Source organism: Oxyura jamaicensis, chromosome 1 (assembly GCF_011077185.1).
Source record: "Oxyura jamaicensis isolate SHBP4307 breed ruddy duck chromosome 1, BPBGC_Ojam_1.0, whole genome shotgun sequence".
NCBI classification, from domain to species: domain Eukaryota; kingdom Metazoa; phylum Chordata; class Aves; order Anseriformes; family Anatidae; genus Oxyura; species Oxyura jamaicensis.
The window spans coordinates 80,605,572-80,630,548 of record NC_048893.1 but is presented as its reverse complement, the minus strand read 5'-3'; the positions used below and the strand labels follow the sequence as shown (position 1 = coordinate 80,630,548).

The 24,977-nt window shown below is 43.1% G+C and overlaps 1 protein-coding gene across 2 annotated transcripts in view; it reads left to right on the top strand.

Moving 5' to 3' along the window:
* EPHA1 (EPH receptor A1) overlaps positions 1-24,977 on the top strand; it is a 34,631-nt gene that overhangs the window by 1,413 nt on the left and 8,241 nt on the right. For both annotated transcript variants that reach the window (XM_035313698.1, XM_035313691.1), the window contains exons 2-8: positions 2,229-2,296; positions 13,211-13,486; positions 15,139-15,529; positions 20,697-20,852; positions 21,056-21,388; positions 22,325-22,449; positions 22,554-22,713. In XM_035313698.1, the coding sequence (XP_035169589.1) occupies positions 13,229-13,486; positions 15,139-15,529; positions 20,697-20,852; positions 21,056-21,388; positions 22,325-22,449; positions 22,554-22,713 (1,423 nt within the window). In that variant the 5' untranslated portion in view covers positions 2,229-2,296; positions 13,211-13,228. The remainder of the gene's footprint in view (positions 1-2,228; positions 2,297-13,210; positions 13,487-15,138; positions 15,530-20,696; positions 20,853-21,055; positions 21,389-22,324; positions 22,450-22,553; positions 22,714-24,977) is intronic.

The following is a 24,977-nucleotide window of genomic DNA, read 5'->3' as shown; positions in this document are numbered from 1 at the left end:
TTAAGGATTCAGCTAAATGGATTCAGCTAGTAGATGTTGTGGAGAAGGCAAACCTAGGTGAGAAGTAATATAAGGTATTGCCACACAGGCTGTTTTCCTTAAGTGTGTGACCAGTAGTTGGCAATTACACTCAGGGACTTCTCTGCCAGCTTCTCACCTATCTCAAACATCTTATTTTGTCTGTGTCTGTGATCTACTCTTCCTTGGTGTGTAGTAGGGAACAGCCTATTTCCCTGATGTCCTTTCTTATCTGAAGTCTTTCTTCTTTTTGGGGAGATCTTCTATGTGGTTGGACAGCCATGGACAGATTTCTAGGAGAGAGGCTGTGGGCCAAAGAGCTAGTAGCCCCAGAGTACTTGTATTCCCTGTGCTCTTGTAGTCCTGCTTACTCATTTGTTCTTTCTTTGGAGACTCCCTGTTGTGAGTCTTTCAGTTTGAGAGATGCGCTTCTTGAGAGTGGTCTTTGCCTTCTCCAGTGGGCACAGGGTAGCTGAAGAAGCACCTGCTGGCGGTCCCATGGCATGGTACATGGGATGTGGAAGGTTTCTGTCCTGGCCTCTTCTGAATTCCTTTTCCTTTGCTCTCTGCTAGAACTTGCTGTGCAGCCCCTCTCACTTCCACATCACTGCTTCAGGCCTGAAGTGTGTGGGATAGATATTATCTGGGTGATGGTTCTGGAAGGACAGGCTACCTCACCCTGAGAATTTTTGGAGCCAACAGCACAAGAATAGTATCTCAGATAGACTGAGAACAGAAGGGAAGTGAGTGAGGAGCTTTGTCTGGACAGGGAGTCTGTGGCTAGGGAGGTTTTGCCATATGACCATGCTGTGAATGCAGCAAACTTGCAAAACCTGGATTCCTGCTTTTCCCTTCTCCTGATCCTGAAAGGGTGTTTCAGAGGTGAGAACAGCAGTGCAATCCCTCTTATCTCTGATTCTGGGCCCACAGCCGGCTTCCTCATTCCACAGGACTCCTGCTGATCTGCACTTTACACTCTATTAGTTGTAGTTGGCAGGCAGCATTTGTAAGCAGTCAGACGAGGGGGAGGAAATCTAGTTATTTAAATGCTGTTTAAAAATTTCCCCCCTCCTACCTTTCACCCCCCCCCTTTTTTTTTCTTCCTGTTAACATTAGAAATGTCCCCTCTGAATATACCCACAGGAATCCAAAAGGGAATCCAATGATTTTTTTCCAGGTTCCTATGTTTCCAAGTCAGGGCTGCAGAAGGTGCACCAAAACCAGTAGTCTGTGCTGTCAGTACCGGCAGACCCAAAGGCAGGCATGAAGCTGCATATCCAGCAGTACAACTTACTCTAACTCCTCTCCCTTCCCCCTGTTTGCCAAAGAAGTGATACATTTTTTCTTTAGATCAAAACTTCACGGTAAAGTCTGATTGTATTTTGAAACTTCTTTGCGGGCTAACAATGAATAGACTACTGAATTTCTCCATTGCACGGCTCCAGGAGCCAAGGCTTAACACACAGTCTTGCAGTGCAATCCTTTGAGAGGTGGCAATGCTATGCCCTGGAGATGCTATTAGCTTGCTCTCATGGTTAAAACTGTTCAGAGGGGGAAAGGGTAAAACGATTTCTAGGCCACCATCAGGTGGTGAACAGCCGGGGTCAGAGCTGTAGTGCTGGTCAGCTTGAGAAACTGCCTCATTGCTTCTGGGCCTTGTGACAGCGGAAAAACCCTTTTATAACTTCACATTGCCTCTGTCTTTCCGCCAGTGTTTGAAGCACTGAATAGTAGTTCCTCTAGGCGACATCGATTGATCTTTTGTGTTGGTAATTTATTTGATCACCTGCCTCTTCATCCATTTTGTCTGCTGGTTTCCCATTCCAAGGAAAGATGTGCTCAGCTGCTAATACTGGCTTCCCATTTCAATCGGCTTCAGTCTCCTCCTCCTATTTTGGGATGGCTTTTAAAAGGCAAAAATGTCAGAGTTTAGCATGTCATTATGTACTGTGTGTGTTAATTGAGAGGAGAGTGGAAGAGCAGAGGGTCTCATGAGGAAGAACTCTTAACTCCTCCTGATTAGTTGCATTGTTTTATATTTTCCCACCCTTCCTCCAGCAATAAGTTCTGAAGGTAAAAAGTCACAAAGAATGCATGAGCTGAGAGACAAAGTGCAGGCTTTTCCTTCTTTGACAAAACTAGAATGAAGTCATTCCATGGCACATATGAGTTGAGTTACTGATTTTTCTTTACCCTCTTCTGTTTTTCAGTGGATCTGCTAGACACAAGCACTGCACAGGGTGAACTGGGCTGGCTTCCAGACCCTCCAGAAGTAGGGGTGAGTACACGTGTTCAAGGATGGGGAGCTCCTGGGAATGCTAGGTGATGGAAAAACGTAATCCAAGTTGAAATTTCACCCTGTGTCCCAGAATCAGGCGTTTTTTTTGCAGCCCCATCCTCTCCTGGGCCTTGCATGGTTTTAAAGCCTCCTTTGCAGCCCCTTCACCTCTGCAGCCTCACCCACTAGCCAGCTCTTAAAGGACTGTAAGTCTTCTGATTCCTACTGATTTCCAGTAGCTTTCAGTAACTAAATGTGTTCTTGAAATGTATCATTTTTATGATGCAATAAAACTTAACTGAAAAAAAGGAAAAAATCAAATCATATGTTTCCTTCTCCAGGCAAATAGCCATGGCAGAAGTATTTCTGTCTACAAGCCTCTAAGAATTTAGAAACTTTGCCTGCTTAAGCTTGTTCTTTTTTTTTTTTTTTTTCCTTATTGAGTGTTAAACTGAATGATTCAATTACAAATTATTTTTTTAAATCATCAGCTGACTGCGGAAATAATTGTGAACTCATGGGGCAACAACCTGGCCTATTGGGTGGGCTGTAAGGTTCTAGGACTTTATATCCAGTCCTGTTGCTGTTTTTGACCCTCACAACTGATAACGAGGGAGGCATTTCCCTTTATTTCATGACTGTAAAATTGAGCTGAAGGAAGTGCTTCAAAATCTACTCCTGAAAGCACTGCAATATTGGACTCAAAAAGGCAGCTGAGCTCTCAACTATTTTTGTGTAAGTACGGATATTTTGTATCAAGTACAGATAAAACAGTCCCTCTTTGTGTTACAACTGAAATTAGGGAAGGTGATTTCCTTTCTAAGATCTGGACCATGGGTGGGGTGGAAGGAAGGACCAAAGAAAAATGGATTCAGGAACCATGTTACAGTAGTTAGAAGGATGCATGTTAATAAGTAGTTCAAATTCCTCATCCGTATCTTTCTAGCAAGGCACACGCTCTCCTATGGAGTAAGAATCTTTACTCTCGTTGCTTATAAAGTAGGCCTAGGCTCAGCCTGTTCCTAACTCATTTTCATAACTTTCCTCTGTAATGTGCTGTGGCTGGTTAAAATTCACCCCAGCCTCCTCCTACTCCTGGTAATCCTGCTAAGAGCCAGATAGTGAGGTTTTCCTATAATGACATATCTGCATTTTTGTTAGTACAGCTGTTTTGCTTATTATTATATGCTACTCAAAACAGGTGCCATACTGAGACATGCATGTAGATTGTATTTTGCTCACTGCTCCCCTTCTTGTCCCTATCAGCTGTCTGTGTGGTGATTTTGACCCAATACCGTGCTCCAGGCATGTTCAGGATGAAATCAGTATATTGGAGAGATGTGAAGAAACATGAAAAAGTGCATTTTAAAAATGTTGTCTTCTTTCTATCGGATTATTTTTTGTTACAGAACATCTGCTTTTTGTGGAGTAGGTTCATAGCAGTGCTAGGAGCTGGCATACCCTTCTGCTTGTGCTACATCTGCTTTTTAAAATTTTTATATCTATATTTAAAATGTAATTGTAAATAGGAATTTTAGAATATGCTGGAGAGAATAGCCTGAGAGCATTCTATACTAGTAGATCAAGATGCTGATGACTGGTAAACAAACAGATTATGAAAAATAGATTAATCGGCTTCTCAGAGCAACTCTTGCAGGAATTTGTCTAATTATATCATTTCCCTATAACTGTTAGGTGGATGTCTGACAAATGTCCGCAAGCAAAAAGGGAACCATGGGCAATTATCTTGGAATCAGAACTCTGAAAAAGTTTCTGAAACCATTCTTTCAGAATGATGAAGTAAATGTGCTTGAAAGAGAACCAAGATGAATTCAGAACATTTTTGATACAAAAGAGCAAAGCTTAATATTGAACTGTCTGACTAGTTTAAGTAATAACAGGCTGGAAACTTCTGAGCTGTATTGCTTATGGAGTCAAAGGGAAGAGCTGTATTTAATGTAAGAATGCTATTTGTACCTAACATCAGATGCCAGAGATCTCCTATCTGTGAGGTGGATTTGTGTCAATATGCTTATCACACACAGGAGGAATGTGCTGTAAGGAATTTTCATGCTTTGTATGGACAAAGTCTCTGAGGCGTTGTGCAGAAGAGGTTGGATAACTCTGGAGGCAGAATCAGACCTTTGTTTTCTGCTCTCTTTTAGCCTATGCTAAGTGCATCAAGTGGTTTGCTATGTGTGATTGTTTCATGGTCAGACAAGGTCTGTAGCTATGTTGTAGCTATGTATGTAGACAATGTTTCTGTTAACATATGTTCGGCTTGTGAACACCATGGTGCATGACAGTCAGTTTTGGACAGTATGGGTCATTGTTCTGGACTTTGAGTACACTGCCTAGCAGTGAAATCTTGCCTAAGCTTAATGGTTTGTAGGACTGAAGTAAAATGTCTATAGAAATTGTTTGCTAAAAGGTTTCTGCTAGCTTGCTTTGTAATAGCTGTTTAGAAAGTCTTTCATTCACTTTAAGTTACTATTGAAAACTAGGGCCTTAGAAAGGCAGAATACTGAAGGACTACTGAAATCCTGTAATGAATAAATTAAACTAGGTGCAGTAGCATTGCTTCTTGTCAGGTTGTAAAGTAACAGTATGCGATTTATCTGTTTTGCTTTCAAGTATAATTGCATCAGCCTTGAAAATATAGTAATGAGGAGTCATGCTATTCTCTTGCATTTGTCTTTCCATAGACAAGGCTTTTGAAATTAGCATTGCTGTGAGCAGGAGATTAGAGACCTGGAGGTCCTTTCCCATTTAAATCATAAGTATACGTGAGATTTTATGTATGTTCTTAGCCATTTTTACTGTAGGATGCTATGTGCTGGGCCTCTCAAGGTGGCATTCTATGCTGTTGTGTGGATTGTAAATTAAACATGTGATTCTTTGGTGGCTGATGATGATTTTCTTTCAAGGCGTACTTTTCAGCAGTTCTACAACAGTCTTTCTTTGGAAAAGAGTACTTTTTCACAGCTACTTTATTTTTAATTGGGTATCTGTTATTTCCAAAATCACGTGAACTCTGCTGCTGCCACATATTGCTATCTGTGTCAATAGGCACAATTTGGCCTATTATATTAGAATTAAAGGATAAGGATCAAATCCAGATTTTCTTAGTCTCCTTTCTGGACTCCCATTGCTCTCAATATCTTATGAATGGTGAGGTGGAGGACATCATTTTTTTTCTATACTTGTTTGCTTCTGCCCATACTTCAGAGTGTTGCTATCAGTTCCAAATTTATAATATGTCCCCTAGTGTGAATGGCACCTCGCTTTGGTGTAGTTTCACACATGTAAATGCACAGCAACTTAATGTATTCCAATGACATAAATAGCCACTAGCTGCAGTTATTATGGCTCCCAAAACACTTGAAAAACTTTAGAAATTATGCAATTCCTGTGCAGCTCTGTATTCTGTGTTTCACAGGATGTCTGATTATGAATGTAGCAGCAGCCAAAACTATATTATTGTACCTTGAGTAAGTCAGTGCTCAGATTTGTTTATTTGATGCTTTTTTTCCTATTAAACCCTAGGCATAGTACAAATTTTACACTGCTCAATTTTTTCCTTTAGGTAATAGACTAGATCAAGTACTTGTGACCTGTCAGCAACTTTTATGTCACTGACCACAAAATGATGATTACAGGCCTTCAGGTTCTAACAAAGCAAGGTAGTGTTTCGGTGTAGTAAGAGGTCTCAGAAACCAGCCATCAGTTGGTATCAGCATCTGTTTCTGCCACTTCTGTTCGGACAGATCAGCCTGGACATGAAAAATAATGGTGTGGGCCGCAGCCCTCAACCTGCAAGTGATTCCAGCATGGCTCTCCTATTTCATTAAACCTGAGCAGTTCACTTAATCATCAGTATCTTATTCAGATAGTCTTACCTGGAACAAGTTTCAGCAAGTCTGTATCATCTGAAGATGGTGTCAGACATAACCACCAGAAATGCCATTGTGTGCCTCTCTTTCCACAGCTGTTGATAATGTATGTCCTCTAGGATCTAACTCAGAGATGTTAATCGTCTCTGACCCTGGAATAAAGTATCATTATATACCTCAGCCTGCTCTCAGTTTAAGTATCAGGCATAGGTGCTTTACTCCAAGTGAACAAGATCTGCACAGAAGTAAGGGACAAAGCCTGGGAAAGCCAATAAGTAACTGGAAATGGGAATTGCTCTGTCTTTAGGGTCATGTTTAGTCACTGGAATAGGCTGCCCAGGGAACTGGTTGAGTCACCATCCCTGGAGGTCTTTAAAAGACGTTTAGATGTAGAGCTTAGGGATATGGTTTAGTGGAAGATTTGTTAGCATTAGGTCAGAGGTTGGACTCGGTGATCTTGGAGGTCTCTTCCAACCTAGACTATTCTGTGATATCCTGATATGCCCTATTGCTGTTGATATGCAGACTCATGGAGATACTTGTTGATGATATTAAGTGAAAAATAGTTACCTCATGTATATTTGGGAGAAAGGTTTTTAAAAGAATGTACATGTCCAGGTATACCTTCATCAGAGGGATGAGAGGTGGAATAGGAAAAGTGAGATGAGAGGAAGTCAATTGCATATTAATAGCTGTACAGTAAGTCAGATTGCATGAGCCACCAAACAAGTAGTCTCGGATGATGTTATGCACATACATCCAAGAAGCGATCTCAGCTAGCGAACTCAGTTTTCTGACTTGAAGGGCAGGAAAAGACATTCTGAGCCAAAGTGAAGATGCTCTACAACTTACATTCATCACCATGGCTGCTCAGGCACTACAGTGATGACAGCAGTGTTGCCTAGCAGCTTGAGGAAGCTGACTCATCTCTTTATAGCTGTTGGATGAGAGTGGACAAGGTTCACTGAGCTTCCTCGCATGAACACAAAAGCACCACAAGCCATCTGGAGCTTTAAGAGGAGGCTGCTTATAGCAAGGTCCTCTGAAAAGAAGAGCAGGCTATTTAAAGTTAAAACCAAACCAAAACAAGTTTCACTATAATACCAACTAGAATACTGCTGAGTTTGCAGGCAGACAAGTTAGAAAGTAAAGGCTTTATATCTTTTGCTGCCAGCTGTGTCCTTGCTGGGTTGACCCAAGCTTTGAAGTGTGATTCTTACTAATTCAGAGGCTGAGTTACAGAAAAATTTGCTCATTCACTCTGGTTTCTTGGAAGGCTATTTCCAGTGCTTCAAAAGCCAGTTCCTGCCTTCTCTGTGGCTAATCTAGAGCCTGCCATCTACTCGCTTGACTTTCATGCTGCCATCTCCTGCAGCTTCTTTTCTCTAGGCATGCTTATCTTTACAAAGAAAAGGCACAACTACCCTGTCCCTGCTTGGGATTTTATCTGATGTGATGCTCATTTTTAAAAGGAACCTATACAGACAGAGTAAATATTGCCCATTGCCATCAGACTAATTTTCCAGGTTTACTATAAATACTGGAAGTGTACTTGACACACCGTACAAAACCATAACTCACACCAGACTGAGCTCTTTGCCTTGGGAAAAGAAAAAACACAACACTTTCATTTGCAATAGATTCTAGGCAACGTAGAATGTAGTGCACAAATATGTGAGAGGTAACGCTTTATTGGTAATTGGATTTTAGCCATGAATTCTGAACTCCTAAGATGCGCCATCTGTTTTTCTCCTCCTGTGTTTTTTGTAATTATTGATATAGTTAGTGGGTGTTACAAGAGAAGACACATAAGAAATAAGTGTTCCAAAATACCTATGTGAATTGTTGGACAAGAGTATCATTTTCCCTGACCTGGTAGCATCTGTTGTGACCCAGACTGTTTTCATGCAAGACCTTAATGTGGCCAGCAGAGAATGAGCAGACAGTAGGACCTGGATTGGATAAACAGGTTATGTAATCAATGCACTGGAGCTCTGTGGTTCAGATTAGCACCTTACCTTCCCATAAGGATGTGAATACAAGTTAAATTGGAAGATGGGTGGGATACAGACCTGTGCACTAGTGCCCTAAAGGACAAATAATTGCACAACACTTGCTCCTCCCTGAAAATAATCAATGGATCACGGGGGGGGGGGGGCGGGGGAATATATCATCCCACCCAGACAGATATGCAGACAAGTAACCATTACTTTTATGTTTAGTTGTATCAAAGGTTCCATGATGATGGTGTGATGAAATCAAACTTGCCTGACCATTGCCAAATGTTCAAAGAAATAAAAACAGCCTCTTTGCTGTTCTGAGATATAAAGTTATAGGACTCATGAAGCTGAGTCTAGTTATAACCATGTTTCTTTCATTATCATCTAAATTGTCTTCCACACCTGCAAGAGAGCTTACAACAGCATTGAGCAACTTTCAGCACAGTGTCACAGAAGCTTAATTCTGGAATATTTTCAAAACACCAGTGTGATGCTGCTATTTTTGACGGGTTGGTCAACCTTTGCCTACTGACAGATTTTCATCAGATGTATTTTAGCTAAAGAGAAGCTGTTCACAGTATTACAGCAGATATCAGCAAGGTGTCTCTCTTGTCACTCTTACCTCTGAGAAACTACATTAAGAATCTAATACAGCTGAATCTGTAATGTACAACTGGCCTTTAACTCTAAAACCATGCCAATATTTTTTTTTTTGTCATGATGGCATGCAAATGCTATATAAATGCCAAAGAGGCAGAAGTGCTTCCATTTCTCCCCCCTTTCTGTTTACGTGGAGAAAGGAGAGAGAGAAATCTGTGTGTGTTCCGCTAGGCAGTTTTAGGCTTGGGGCACCAATGATGTACAGTTGTTGAGAAAGATTTCTCTTTCTGTAGCTCTTCTTCATTGTAGGTGGCTGTACTAACCCAGCTTGTCTTTTGATCTTAGTGTAACTCTCCAACCCAAAGTTAAACAAGTTAATGCTTTTCAGCATGTGAACTCCTAACCTCTCCAGTAGAGACCTGCATCTTAGTTTAGCAACTTCAAGCTTACTGGCAAGATCTTGCTTTGTTGTTATCCTTTTTAAAGTCTCTTAAAAGTATCCCTGTACCTTTCCCCAGGGGTGTGCAAACCACAGATGGAAGTTACTGTGCTGAGCTAACCTGAAGGCAAATGAAATATGGGTCACAACAGGCAGGCTCTTATCTGGAAGGAGATGGGACAAGTGCCTGGCAGGCTAGAGATAGAGACAGCATTACTGCTGTGAGCCACAAGCTCTTGCTCTTAGGATTTGCAATACTGTCTGCTGCTTCTGTCACTGGTAGCCTATCTCTTCATAGCAAGGGTGAGTTTTTTACTTTTCATCATAAAAGTAATTTTTTCACTTAAAAAAAAAAAAAAAAAGCTAAAACCAAAGAAGACCACTTTTCTAATGCCTGAAGAGCCTGTGACAGCGGCTCCAGGAATACGTACAAACTGTCTCAGTTCATTTCTTAAGGCAGACCTTATGAAGAGTACCTCAGAGATGGACGGAGGAATCACAGGTTGTCCTATATCATCATCTTCAAGCAGACCTAATCTAGAGAAGGCTTATTGATAGAAGAAGCAAGGTAAGCCTTCCTGAGGCTTCAGAGCATCAAACTATATAATCAATTCACAGCCAATCAAGACATATTATAACGTATGTACCTTATCTTATCTTTGGATGTTTAGTCATAAGGCAGACCAAGCCCATACTGTTTACTGCAAATATCTGTCAGCGCACTCAGTTTGTCATTCATGTCATTCTAAACTGGCTTCATAAAGACAGATCTTCTCCGTCACTGCTTTCTTTAATATTGAATCCAACCCAGCAATGGGAGGAAAGTTGCCTTCCTTTTCCCTAACCTTGCAGTATTCTGAGCTTATTGAGATGGTACTTTTGCTAAGTGATCTCTGAGGTTTTCTTTCACTTACCACTAACTGCTCTGCTGGAATTATTTGAAGAGTTTCAAGAACAAATCTCTGGAGTTAAGTGCTGTGTCAGCTACTGAGAAGCACAGAGCATCTTTTTGTCCTCAAATCCAATAGCCACATTCTTAGGCTTTTTAGAAACTCATGCTACTAATTTATGGCCCTCTCTTGAAAGCACTGGCTTTTGCCCTCTCAGCAACTTTAAGAATTCTAAAAAGCTTAAAGAATTTAAACTTAAACTTTAAACTTAAGACAGTTAAAACTTAAAATTAAGAAGGAATTTAAAATAATTTAAAATGAGTTTTTAAAAAAATAAAATGTAAAGAGGTTAAGAACTCTTTAGCTTGCTCGGCGACGGGGAGTGGAGTAGGTGATCTCCAAAGGTCCCTTCCAGCCTAAGCCTTTCTACAGGTCCAGACCTCATGAGAAAGTTTTCTAGAGCATCATAAAACCACAGTTCACTCCCTGCTGGAATGAGGAAGTGCAACTCTGAGACTCCTCCACTTCTCCTATAAAAATATTTCCCATCCTCTGTCCAAACTGATGACTGGAGTAAGGATACAGTGTCTGGAATTAAATGGGTAGAAAGTAATATTATCAAAGGAGGTTGATTCAATGTCATTGGCAGACAAGCTGGAGAGTCAAGTAATTCCTATTGATTGAATCAGACTCTACCACACACATTCATTAAGAACATTACATTAAAAAACAGAGGCATACGTTTTGCAGCAGATTCTTTGAGGATGTGAGACGGTTGCCTAGCAACTTCTGGACTCATCACCCTTTCATTAAGTGTTGTATGTAACAGTATTCCTCCACTACTTTGAATTTAAAAGCTTCACTGAATAATGAAGTCACAAGTGTTTTTAACGATAGTTCTGCAGTTGCTAGCATAAATAATATCCTCATTTTACTTCCTTTACCCATCAGCAGCAGAGTCTAGAAAAACCATGTCTGACTTCCTTGTTATTTCTTTGTGCCACACTGCACACGAAACCGTACAATAGACGTCTTTGCTCTGAAGATCTCAGTCTGGAACAAGATGGGCTAAGATATGCTGAGAAATACAGGAGTTGGGGGTTGGATTTTTTTCCAGTAGTAGAATAGGAAAAAATTCTGCCAGAGTTGTCACTATTGAAAATTTAAGTTTTGGCCCTGTATCAGTTAAGTTAGGAAAATGGTATATTTTCACCACAACAATTCATGTCTTTTAGTGAGACATGCAAAAATTGCTTTCTGGTGACACTTAGGTGTGACACTGCCTTGAAATAAACTGTTAGTGGCAACTTTTTTAATTCTTGGCCTTCAAATGCAATTGTATATTTCCTATCAGCTTGGTGGAGGCAGATAACCATGGAAAAAATGCTTCTAAAAGCTATTCTGAATGTTGGCAGTTTCTTTTGAAAATTACTTTTTTGTTACTCCCTTTCTAACTTATTCTCTTCTAATTTGATATACTTCAAGATGTCTTGTCAATTTAGTTCTGTAGCGTTGTCCAGAAATTTCTTCAATGAAATAGTCCAAGGGGTGATTAAGTGATTGACACTTGAGGTTGATCAACAGAGATCAACCAGTCCATTTCTCTCTCTTGCTGTTCTTAGTCCTTTGACCTGCAGTAAGTGAAATAAATGAAAATCCCGTGTGATGCAGGTATATACCAATTGAATCTGATTAAGCGGGTGGGGTAACACTGGAGATTAATTACATAGAGAGAAAAAGGAAACAAGAAGGGACAAATTGATACCATCTGAAGAACTTCCTGGGAGGAAACTGCAAGTATGCATTTAGGTAAATGGCTGAGAACAGACTGATACGAGCCAGTGCTATCGGCAGTGCTTGCTGTCTTGGAGAAAGCACTGATAGTTTACAGAGTAGGGCTGTACAGGAGATTTCCTTTGGCACTCTATCTCTAGTACTGCGCTAGCCAGCAGAGTAACCCACAGAGCTGTATCTGGTCTGTGGGATCAGAAGCTGGGAGAGAAGCTGCAGGGCTGTGTTGTGAGCACAGGAGGTAGTTGTGCTGAAGAAGAGAAACGTGTGAATCTCGTGCTCAGCCCATGAGACCTGACAAGCTTAGAGTAATATAGACACTGAGGTGTTGTTTAAAATGCACCTTAACCTGGGGTGTGATTTGAAACCAAGATGCTTAAACCTGTGCCAATACCTATGTGGGCACTTGTTTGAATGTAATTTGATTAAATATTTAAAGCATAATGAAAAAGACAGTATTAACACTGAATGAAAAAGGATATAAGCTATTTTCCCTGTGGACAACACCTTCCTTTCTAAGTTCTCAATTTTCATGTGTGACTTACTTAACATTGAACATTCTTTGCATTTCATATCTGACCTGTGGTGAGGAAACAAAAGCACAAAAAAGTCAGTGAAAATGCTTACAAAACCCTACTGGATTAATACAAGTAGTATCAGTGAGATATATCCAGCTGGGCATACATCCTTCTCCCAGTGATTATTTTGCTGGGAAGAAGAAGAACCTAGTATAAAGTCAGGAAAGCTAACTGAGTTTTAATAGTTAAATTAGGGTTTGCAAATATCACACCCAAATTAAGTGTGAACTCCTAATTAATGTGCACAGTGCTTCTGCAGTTGGCATTCCCATTGTGTCAGGCCCTCTCTTCTCTTGCCCCAGAGTGCTGTGCACTGTTTTCAAGGGCAGTTAACAGTCCTGGCATATCTTATTGTACAATATGAATTTAAACAGTGGCAGAAAGAAGTAGGGGAGTAGGGGGACTTTATGTAAGACAAGACAGTGCATGAAAGAAAAGAAGTTGGAACCGAAGGTGGATGAAGGGGATGTGCAGCAGTCCATGCGCTGTGGTTCCTTTCAGTTTCACATGAGTTACACCCTAATTAGAGTATCCTCTGTGTTCCCAGTGTAGAGTTTAGGCAGATATGGGGCTGTAAGGCAGTGTAAGAGGCCTTTCAGCTATGCAGGCTTTGAGTCATGAATGCTAAATAGGAGTGGATCTTGTAGGGTAGATTTTGTCGTATTTGAGGTGAAATTTGTTTCTCACATCTGTCTAACATGTTTTCTTTTACCCTGGGAGCAGTGGAGTGAAGTGCAGCAGATGATAAATGGCACCCCGGTCTATATGTACCAGGACTGCAGTGTGCTTTCTGAGGGAGACACCGATCACTGGCTTCGCACCAACTGGATTTATCGGGGTGAGGCAGCCTCTCGCATTTACGTGGAGCTGAAGTTTACTGTGAGGGACTGCAAGAGCTTCAGAGGTGAAGTGGTGACCTGCAAAGAGACTTTCAACCTCTATTACATGGAGTCTGAGCAAGATGTCGGTATCCAGTTCCGCCGCCCGCTGTTCATCAAGGTCTGTAGTGCTGTGGGTGTAAGGCTGTTATGCCTTTCAGCTTAAACTGGGTGTGTCTTGCTGGCTGGGGGCGGATGGGAGAACCAGCATCTGGGGAAGGGACATGAATAAGTGTTGTCCTTTGAATAAGCTTTGCCCCTAAGTGCCCTCTGTGATGCTCAGAGCAGTCACTGCCAGAAGAGGCAATAGTTTTCAGGTGAGATCAGACCTCCATTCTTCTTAACCACCTATTTAACTGGATGCAACTTAGGTAAGGATTCTAAAGGATTATAACTGTGCCTGATTGTTACATCAGTTTTTAGAGTAAAGCAGAGACCAAAATAATTTGACTTGCCTTAGGCAATAAAGCAAGATTAGACCAAGTGAAGAACAGAACCTAATTCAAACCTCTGTAGGTGCTCCTCTTCATTTGCTCTGATTGTTATTAGATATAGGGTGTTTGTTTTTATTTTTTCTAAATCTAGAGGTGTTGACTTGTTATGACATATTTCTACCTTGCGTGAAAATATTTAGCACTGCTATATTCTACCTGCTGTTTTCCTGATTTACTACCCTCTTGCCATGAAATTATTTGAATTACAGAGCAGGGAGCTCAGCTTTTTTGTAGAGGAACTTCTGTAACTCAGTTGTGTCCTAAAAGAAACCACGGACCTGAATTGACTGCCCTTTTCCTCTGCAGTTTAAGTGACATGTTATGAAAACAGAGAACTGTAAAAGCTACAGTTCGGCTGCTTCTGCTACAGGAAGAGTAGAGCTATCGTAGCTGACTCTTCCCTTCCCCCTCCCCAGTGCACCTCCCTTGCAACTGGAGGCTGCTGTATGCATGTGTGATACTTCTACAACTCTTAAACCAGCTTTGTGGTCCTACTAGCAGAAGCAGCTGCTGTGCAGACTTCTTGCCATCCGTCTACATGGAACAGGTGGTGTCGTGTAATGGGGAGGGACCTACAGTGGAGAGGATCATTTACCAGTGTCTCTAAGAAAGACCATCCCACCTGCAGTCCAGTTTTTCCATATCATTTGATGTCATGGAGACCTTTCCCATTTGCCCCACTATAGAAAGCATCTCTCACTGTCAGTTGGTGAGGCAGTGGGAATGTAAAAGCATGGAAGCATTCTTCACCCAAGTATTTTCAGTGCTAAAATGCCTTGAATACTGCATGACAAGCACCTTTCAGTAGAAGGTCTGATCTGCATCAAGTACAGCCTGGAAACGGGTAGCTGTAATTCACTGGTCAATTTCAAAAACACATCTTTAAGTGCTGTTGTGATTTTATTTTAATTTTTATTGCATATGATTTGCAAACAAAAATAGCACAAGAGAGTTTTGATCCTGATTTGTTAAATTCTGCTAGGGTAGTTCCTAAAGACATCCAAGATCACAGACCAAGAATACAGTGTGTTGTATAAGAAAGTGAATGACTGGAAATTAGTTGAAAGGAGATGGTGAAGAGTATGGAAGCAAGACAGGATAGTGCTCAGTTAGTATTTCTTCAAAGTGCAAAGAAAGCATGCAGTGCACTGAAATTAGAAACAGCCAAACATGCAGCCTCTAAAAGGCCTTAGTGTAAAAAATGTTTGACAGCTGTAGGTAACTCAGAGCTGCTGCTTGCTTGGATGTTAAAGCTGTTGTCTTTTTCTCTTTCACCTAGCTCAACACTGTGGCAGCAGATCGAAGTTTCACAAACAGAGACATTGAATCCGGTGCCATGCAGCTGAACACAGAAGTGTGCCCCATTGGGAAGCTGTCTCGCCGGGGCTTCTACTTAGCTTTCCAAAACTCGGGGGCTTGTGTAGCAATGGTGTCTGTCCGAGTGTATTACAAGACGTGCCCAGAGGCAGTGCGAGGCCTTGCCCGTTTTCCAGAGACGCTAGCAGGTTCAGAGGGGCTGACAGAAGTGCTTGGGGCCTGCGTGGAGCATGCAGCTGAAGAAATGGGCTCTCCCCCAAGGATGCACTGCAGCACTGACGGCGAGTGGCTGGTACCAATGGGACGATGCCTTTGTGCTGTGGGGTTTGAGGAAGTCGATGGGAGCTGCGTAGGTGAGTATGCAGACACAGTGGCTGTAGGCCATGGGAGAGGTTCCAGGGAGCTGGAGATCAGAGTATCTGTAAGCACAAATTGGGAGCAGGGGAGTTAGTGTGGTCTACTTCTTTCTTGCCTGCCCTCTAAGCCTGACAGCCATTTCTTAAACTTTTTCTCCCCTCTTTAGCTTCTTATTCAATTGGGATTTTCTCCTTGTGTGTCAGGTGTAAGACCTGAACACACCTTTCCACTCCCTCTTGGGCTTCATCCAGGAGCTTTCAGCTCTGGAGCTAGTTTCTGCGAGCTGTAACTGTGTGATTGACACTGACTCACTCAACAACTAGTTCCCAACCCTTAAATGGCAGCCTTGTTCTCTCAGGGCAGACAGGTCAGACACACAGTACAGTGCATTTGTCCCGTGACTAGAAAGCGAAGAGCTGTAGGGGGGCAGGTTTCTCCTTCATTCCCCCTTCTGCTTGGATTGGGATGGTTCTTCTGCCATGGGAAACTGTGTAAAGCACATTGCACAATACCATCAGGGCCTGGCTCATTTCTGAGGAAGGACAATTAGCAGGCATAGGAGTCTCCATGCTACTGGAGCCACAGAGTGAGACAGGGTTCTTGGAGCAAGCAGTGCAGCACTCTCTCTTTGTCAAGGACGGTAGAGGATTCAGCTTCTTACAGAAACTTCATGAGTATGCCAGGGAAGAGGATATGTGTGGTGGTTTTGGGGATATGTATTAATGCAGAGAGGGAGGTAAGAGCACATTTCCACTCTTGTTTTCAGAGCCATACGGCACAAGGCTGAAGCAGTTCAGAATATAGGTAAAGGAATCCATGCACTGCTTTCGGGGTTGGTGGAGTAACCTCTCTGCTCTGTTCTGCCCTTGTTTCACTGCAAGGATCTGGTGCCCCTTTGCATCCCCACTGCTTGCTGCTCATTTTGCTTGGAGAGCTGGCAAAGGTTGAAGCACAAGATCCTTGCCCTTCTCCAGCAATCCCCTATCCTTGTATAGCCCAGCCAGTTTTTCCACTTAGGTGCTACAGAGCTCTCCCCGCCCTCCTGAGAGCACTCCCCTGGGAAGGGGCAGGGAAGCTGTCATGCCTGGACAGGCCCTGGCTGCTATCACAGCACAGGTTCATTCTTCATCTGCGCTTTTATCCCACTCTGCCCAAGTACAGCTGCAGCTAGGAGTGTCTTTTGTTGTATCTGTGGAGAATTGGGAAGTCTCCCAAGAGATGAAGGGAAGAGGGGTAGAACCTAGCAGGGGAAGGGAGAGGTAACTTCTAGCCCCCAGAGCAGTGTGTTATTTTAGCATCAGAGAAGGTGAATGTAGGTTGCCTGTTGGGGAACATGTTTGGTTCCTCTCCCTCTACAGAAAAGACATGGTATTATGCAGATAACTGGGAACAATCCATGTCAGTATGAAGACTGAGGTCAGGGCTTCTACTTTTGTCCTTGCAAGGTGAAGGACTATCCCTTGAAACACAAAAAGAGGGACAGAACGGAGGAAGAATACCTTCAGGCAGACTATTCTGGTTCTGATTTTTGCCTTGAGCAGGAAGAGAGAAAAATGAAAGCTGTACTATGATCCTTGCCTCGTAACAGGGAGGAGAGTCTGAACTTGAGTACAGGACAGAAGGCAACAAAGTCAGAACTCCAGGTTCTGAACTAGTTCACCCAACCCCTCAGTGAATTTCCAGCTGGTGGATAAATGGCTCAACCATCCCATCATATTCAGAAAAGCTGTGCCTGCCCAGAGCATTACGTCTCAGCCTCTCATAGCATTTTATTACCTCTCTGTTATCTGAGCTTGGGACTACACCTCTGCCAATAAGCCTAGACCTCCATGATTAACTTCCTCAAGTACGTCATTTACTGTGAATACAGGAGGCTGACCATGACCCTAGCTTGCATTCTGGTTTCTTGGTGGGCTCTGCAGGGTGATGGGTGAGTCAGTTGCTGATGCCGAGCTCCCTGTCAGCATAGTTCTGGTGTCTGAAGACTGCCCAGTGCTTGCTGGCAGTCTCAGGACAATAACACCTGTAGGAATAAGCAGTGAAGGGTTAGACCACTGCTGCCCTCTCTGTCCTCTGGTTCTTGGGTGAGCAAGGTCTTTTCCAAACCTGTTTTTCACACCTTGTTGCCTGAAGCTTGGAGCAGATGACCAAGGGCCAGGGAAACCAAGTGCCTGGAGTGGGAGAGGGCCTGGACTGTAGCTGAAACTGCTGCTTCGAGGGAGAGCAGGGGGCAGGCGCTGACCTCATCTCTCTGGTGAACAGCAGTAGGACCTGAGGGAACAGCATTGAAGCTGTGACATGGGAGCTTACTTTCGTGCATAGAGTTGGACTCGATGATCCTTGCGTGCCCCTTCCCCCTCCTAACATTCTCTGGTTCTGCGATTCCATGACTTGAGCACCTCTCTGCCTCGCTCAGCCTGTGGGTGCCGAGGGCAGAGCCTGCCCTGCTTCTGCCAAATGAGCCCATGGCGGCCACGTCACAGGGAACCGCAGGTAGCAGGGCGCAGACTGGGAAGGACGCAGGCAGCAGCGGCAGCCCGGCTCCCCAGCCTGACGCCCGCTCGCCCGCTAATGCGGCAGGCCGCCGGCGCCTACCGCCCCCACGCCCTGCCCAGCCGGGCGCTCTGGGGGAGGCTTCGCACCGCCTCTGAGGCGGGGCCCGCCCCTCGTCCCTCGCGGGGTTGCTGGCTCTCCGCCCAGCCCTGGCCCCGAGCCGTCCCGCTCCTCCCCGGTGCTGGGCAGCCATCTGCCGGCCGCTGCTGGCACGGCGGCAGCGGCTGCGTGGGCCCCGGGAACCGCGGCGCCCCGCTCGGGGAGGCGGCCGCCGGGGGAGGCGGGAGCGCCCGGAGCTGGTCGTGGCGGCCGGGGCCGGGGGCTCAGCCCTGAGGCGCCAGGGCGCCAGGGCGCGGGCCCCGGGGCCTCGTCGTGGCCCCGGGGCTGTGCCGTGCCTGCGCCGTGCCTGCCGCTCCCGGGGCACCAGTCTGGGCTGGCCTGGGCTTGTTTTGGCTCACTTGCCCGAAACTGAATGGCCTCGTGCGTTCTGCCCCCGCTGTCCCGTCCCGTCCTTCCAAACGTGCCTGGGCCCGAGGCTGGCTGCCCTTAGCCTGGACCGTACCGTGGGCCTGCTGACATCTGGATATTACAGCCGTGTGCCCTTACTCCAGCTTGCACTTCCAGGCTCCATTTTTCTCTTCAGTCTAGACACAGCCTGAGGTGATGTGACCTGGTCCAGCAGACTGGTGTGTTCACTGTTACCTCCCAGGCTTATCCCTTTACCCAGATGTGCCCCCCCCGTGCAGTTTCCTCCCTGTACTGCCTTGCTACTAGGCTTACTGCCTCCGTCTGAGGCAGTCATCCTACCTGAAGGGTCCTAGGGCCACAGTGAGTAAAGCAGAGGCTGGCTTTACTCCGAGCAAGAGATGTGGACTGTAGGTCCATGTCCCAAATTTCCTTTCTGTGTTAGCTTGATATTAAGAGTGTGTGTATGTTGTACATTTATGGCAAATAGTATTGTCATTAAACATTGTCATATGTCTTACACCAATCTGTGGCTCTGCTCTTGATTTGTTTTTCATGTTGCTGTCAAAGCTGATCTGATCCAGTGTTGTGAATTTTGAAATCTTATGCTGGAGCAAAATGGCAGGAGGTCACAAAGTTTTCATCTTCACTCCAGCAAGTAGAAATGCTCCTGGTCATGAGCAGACTAGAAATCAAATAATTGTTTCTTCTTCCTGCCTATTTCTGAAAGAGATGATTTGATCTTAAATAGAATATAAATGGCATCTCTGGGCTGCATCCTCTAACGTTAATGAGACAGTCTGCCTGCCGTTTGAGGGCAAGAGAGGTAACCAACAAGACTGAGATTAAGCCAGTTCTCTGATGGCAATCTAGAGAGAGATCTCAATCTATGGTGATGATAATCATTCTTCCTGAGATTGGGCCTTTGTTAGCAGAAAAGTTTTTAGCTCCTTCAGGTGTTCCTCTATGTTGCGTAGAAGGAATGGCTGTAACGTTTTTAATTTTCTCGATAAAGGATTGATTTCTGGTTTATGCTCTACCACAGCAAGCCATTTCAGTCAGACTCCAGAGCAGATGGCTTTGGGATTTTCTCCATTGGGATATCCTGAGGGATTACCCAGGACATGGTTGTTCTCGCAGTGCAGTGTGAAAAGGGTAATATCCTCAATGCTCAAGTTAAATGCAAGGCAGAAGCTTGGTAGAAAATCAGTGTCTCCATTCCTCAACTATGTGATTAGTGATAGGCTGTTTGGTTGTATTTCAAGAACACTTGATAAAATGGGGGTTGGACAAGATAATCTTCAGAGGTCCCTTCCAACCTTTGGCCATTCTGTGATTCTGTGGAAATCATTTAGCACAGGCCAGTAAAGCATTAAATTCTCAGGGTACTGCAACTTTCCTCACTCCTTTCCTCCTTGCTACGTACCTACAGAGGTGAAGCATTAACCTCAAGATAACTGGTAGACAGACTAGTACTCCTAGAGCTCAAGCTAGTAGTAGCACATCAAGGATGGTGTCAGATGATACAGCTAGAGAAGGACATGGCTGCTTATTTCTGTAGGACTGGAAATAGGAAACACATGGCATGTGTTCTCTTGCAGTGTGTTAACTTTATAGCCAGTTGCACTCAGTGCTGTTAGGCAAACTGATAATTATCTACATATTCCCCAGGGCCCTGCTAAGTACAACATTTGAAATCAGAAAATATGCTTCTGCTAAATAGCCCACTGGCTATCCTGTAGGAAGTCAGCAAGCAGAAGAGTCTGAGGAATCCAAGGACTTGGAATCAGTATTTACTGATAGAGCAGAAAACTTGAAGAGTAAGATAGAAAGCAGTATGGGTATATGCTGGAAAAAAAAAAGTATTTGCTGACTAGGTTGTGTTTTCATTAAACATTCTTGAGATACTTCAGTCTACAAATCATCTCATAACATTGATCCCACCTTGAGTCTGCATCTCCTCTCTGTCTGCTCTTAGAAAATGAATGGCCTAGGTGACCTCCAGGGATCCCTTCCAACCTAAATATTTCTATGAACTGAAAGAAGGGAAGAAAGGCAAGCATGTAACAGGAGCTTTCAGGATTTTAATGAAACTGGCAGGTTGTTTCCTGTTGATCTTATGTTGAATTGTCTGTGTCTTCACAGCCTGCCAGCGGGGATTCTACCGTCACTCTCTGGAGACTAACCGCTGCCTCAAGTGCCCCCCAAACAGCTTGTCCAATGAGTCAGGGGCTACATCTTGTTCCTGTAACACGGGCTTCTACCGAGCACCTTTGGAGGGCCAGAACATTGCTTGCACCCGTAAGTTGTGGCTGGAGAGAAAGAACAAGGAGAAGGGAGGAAAGAGTGCTGGGAAATGGCGATGAGAGGTCAGAGAGGGAGAGAGGTTGGGGGGGGGGAGGACACAAAAGGCATAATTTGAAATGCATCAGCAGATGGGAAACTGACACCATGCTTTGTGTGTTATTAACTGCATCTAATACTTTCTCTCATATTTCTTGTAGGTCCCCCCTCAGCTCCCCGCAATGTCAGCTTCTCCCTTATTGGCACACAGCTCTCTCTATGGTGGCAGCCACCCAGCGACCATGGTGGGCGAAAGGATCTGACTTACACAGTCTTCTGTCAGCGCTGTCATTTCATGTCTTGTGAGCCGTGTGAGGCTGGTGTGGTATTCACCCCCAGTGCTTCTGGTCTCACTAAACCTGCTGTGGATGTGGACGGCCTAGAAGCTTACACCAACTACACATTTGCTGTGGAAGCCCATAATGGTGTCTCAGGAATGGGACCTGCACCCCAGAGAACTGCTCCAGCTGTCTGGGTCGCAGTTGGACATGCAGGTTAGCAGAAGCAGAGAGAAGTTCTTCCTGCTCATCAGGAAAAGGAAGAGGAATCTCTGTGAATGTTTAACCTTTCTCCATCTCCTTCTGTCTGCCACATGTGTTGGTATGGTATGATAAGGTACCTCTGCCTCTGGCATGTAAAGTCCATCAGTCATATTTCTTGCAAGCTAAATCAGCAATAAGCATTATCGACCAAGAGCTATGAATCCACCAAGGACTTAATAGAGGTGAGGAGGATAAAGCCCTCCCTGTGATACACAGGTGTAGTCCAATGAAGGTATTGTTATGTGTGTGACAGGAAGAACGGGGCCTATGGCATTACCCATGACTCAACAGCCCTTGGTACTTTCCCTAGTTCTGATTTAGTGACTTTTATGCGACTCCCTGTCTTTTCTTCCTTTTGCTATGCAGAGGCAGCATAACTCTGAGCTAGGAAAGCAGAGCTACGTTGGGTTTACCTCATCACTTCCTGGTGATGATGAAGGACAAGGAGAGAACCAGGCTTGACACGTCAGTCCCTGCAAACTGTTAAGAATTATCTTTTTATTCATGAATAGCATGCATCTGCAGTCAACTGGGAGATTTTGAGTATGGAATTTCACAGTACCATATGAAATGGAGCACTGCAGTGCTGGGTTAAATGTAATTTCTTGAAACACTGGTTTTATTTCAGAGATGAAAGATATGTGCTTTTTATATTAGAGTAGATACTATTGAGCTAGCACGCTATTCTTAGAAAACAACAAATTACAGCTGGAGACCTCATTTTGCTTTCACCACAGAAGAGAAAGTTAAGAGAGTGGCAGTGGCAATGGGAGTTATTTCTAGTTACATGGTATGATATAGAAGGAAAGATAGAGCCTCTGATGGAGAGAGGCCTTAATTTGTGTTGTTTGTATTTAATTCTGATATTCTTTGTTTTCTCCCCTGCAGCTCCAGTGACAGTGTCCCACTTTATCCTGACACAAAGGGATGACAGTAGTCTGTCTGTTTCTTGGCTTGCCCCAAGGCAGCGCAGCCAGACCGCAGTGGAGTATGAGGTCATGTTCTTTGAGAAGGTGAGACCTGTCTCGTCTGTTCTTCCCCCTTCCGCTTAAAGGGCTGAAAGTGTCCTCTTTGTTCCATTCCATGTGTGTTAGTTATTTAACCTTGTTCACTGCAGGGAGAGGAGGCACGATACACAGTGAAGCACCTTCTTGAGCCAAATGTCACTCTGACAGACCTTCAACCAGACACAGCCTACCTGCTTCGTGTGAGATCCATCACACCTCTTGGGCCTGGGCCCTACTCCCAGGAGCAGGAATTCCGCACCCTTCCACCAGGTAAAGTACAACCATTGGTATGTCATTAGTGAGAAACTCATATCTCCATCAGATTATATACACACATACTACACCAATCTCTTTTTATGTTCTGCTAGCTGCAAAGGCAAAGAAATTGCACTCCTGAGTTCTTTGTCACAAGGGCCAAGACTTTACAAAGCTTTGCTTTGTAAAAATGTTCAACAGAGAATCATTTTATCCTTTGTGCTTGCTGTTATACAGAATTCTATTGTACTTTCCCATTCAGAACTGATCGGTGTCAGTTTTGTGTGTTATACAGATAAATTATTCACCATCTGTTCATTTAGTTCTCCTGAAACATTTTGATTCTGAATAGTAACAGTTCTAAGTTCAAGTATTAGCAAAATAATTAGCATATTTATCCTTTTACGTGGAAATTGCTAATGAAAAGGAGAACTCGGAGGACCGCACCACTCTTTTTTTTCCAGCTTCATCATTTCTACTGTATGTAGTTCAGCCCCTGGATGTGAGTCTGGCAATTACTCTGCCCAAAAAGATGATATGTGCTGCTGAAAAAAAAAAAAAAAAATCTCACCCAAAACCCAAAGTCTACTGAGGCCACAGAAAAGGTCTTTCTCCTGTATCAAAGAATATCTTATACAGGTCCTACAACCAACCTTCCCTTTCCCTGGGTTACCCATAGACTTATCAAAGGTTTTCTATAAAGGAGCTTACTCTTTTTATTCCACAAATTCACAGATTCTCCTGGTGACCCTATGGATGTTTCTGATAATCCTAGAAGTGAGTTCACTGAAATGATGCCTATGAAAGGCTAGTTTTACTGTAATGAAGCAAGAAAATAGAAAAAAGCAAAGGCACACATTAATAAATATAGTAATTCAGTAAAAGCTGATAAAGACTTATGATACCATGATTGAAATACCATGTAAATATTTTCTTTTTTTTTTTTTTTTTAACACCAGGAGCTTTGGGTAGGATTTTCATACAGTCAGTGTCAATTATGATGACATTAACAACCTTAACCAATAGACTCACAAAGGTTCTGTGGAAAATATTTAACTTAACATGTAATAGATGTTTTTGATTATAAAATAATGTGCTAGGAGATACTTTGCAGCTTTCCCCAAGCTTATGCTTTTTTTTTTTTTTTCCTCTCTTTAAATAAAAGTTGATCATCTCATCATGCCAAGGCAAAGGTATTTTGAATATGAAAGGGATAAAAACCTTGCCAACAAGGTTTTATTTGGTGGGAGCGATTCTTTGATAATATAAGGATTTTTAGCTGCAATGGTTTAGGGTATTAGTGGAAGAAGATTTGTAGGGAGAGACATTTTTTAAATCTGAATTTGAGTTTGATTCCTTAATTTCTTGCAGAAGAGCAAGGTACTTAAGAGCCTGTCCCTTTTTTCTAGTTGGTTTAATAAAATATATTACTTCCCCTTCCAAATCTTGCCCTTCTGATTTTAGCAAAAAATAGTGTTAGCTTTGCCTCTTGATTTCTGCCTATCTAAGCTGGTGATTTTTAGTAATTTTAGTGGGATGAGTCAGCATCAAATTGAGCAAGAATAACAAGTGTTAATTAGGCTTTACAGATGCTGAGCATTGGACTGGATGTTAGGAAACACTTCCAGACACTGTTGTCATGCAGCTGTTCCTTGCTTAAAAATCCCTTACTTATTGAAACATTGTATTTAGGAATTTTCTTTTTTTTCTGCATGCTTTCCTAAATGTCTTTAGAAAAAATATTAAAAGATGTAGACGCTCATTAGATACGGATATGAACACTTTTCATTAATGTATTTAAAAATAAATTATTCATTTTTTAATTTACGAGAAATAAAGGCTTAAAAGAAACCAACAGAGGTAATTTTGTATTTACTCTGATAAATTCAAATATATTGTGTGGACATGGATGGTTTTAGCTTAAGACTCTAAGTAGAAAAAGACAACCTGAGTTATCTGAACACTGAGTTCTATCCAGTCACAAAATGAAACCGCCTGACGCTTGTTTTTTCTGAGAAAGCAGAACTATGATGTTAGATTTCAAGTTCATATGTCAGTGCTTGCTTGTTTTCAAAAATGTGAAGCAGCCAGTGGCTCTGTCAAATTAATTAGGCAAAGGACCAAACCCAGATTTTCAAAGGGAAGGGAAGGCAGAAAGGGGAAATGAACTGCATAAAAAAAGAAGAGTCAAACTAGACTGCTGTGCAAACTTGTCTTTGCTATGCCATAATCTAAATCAGCTGCTGAGCAGGAAGAAGAGTCTGATCTGAAAATGTAGT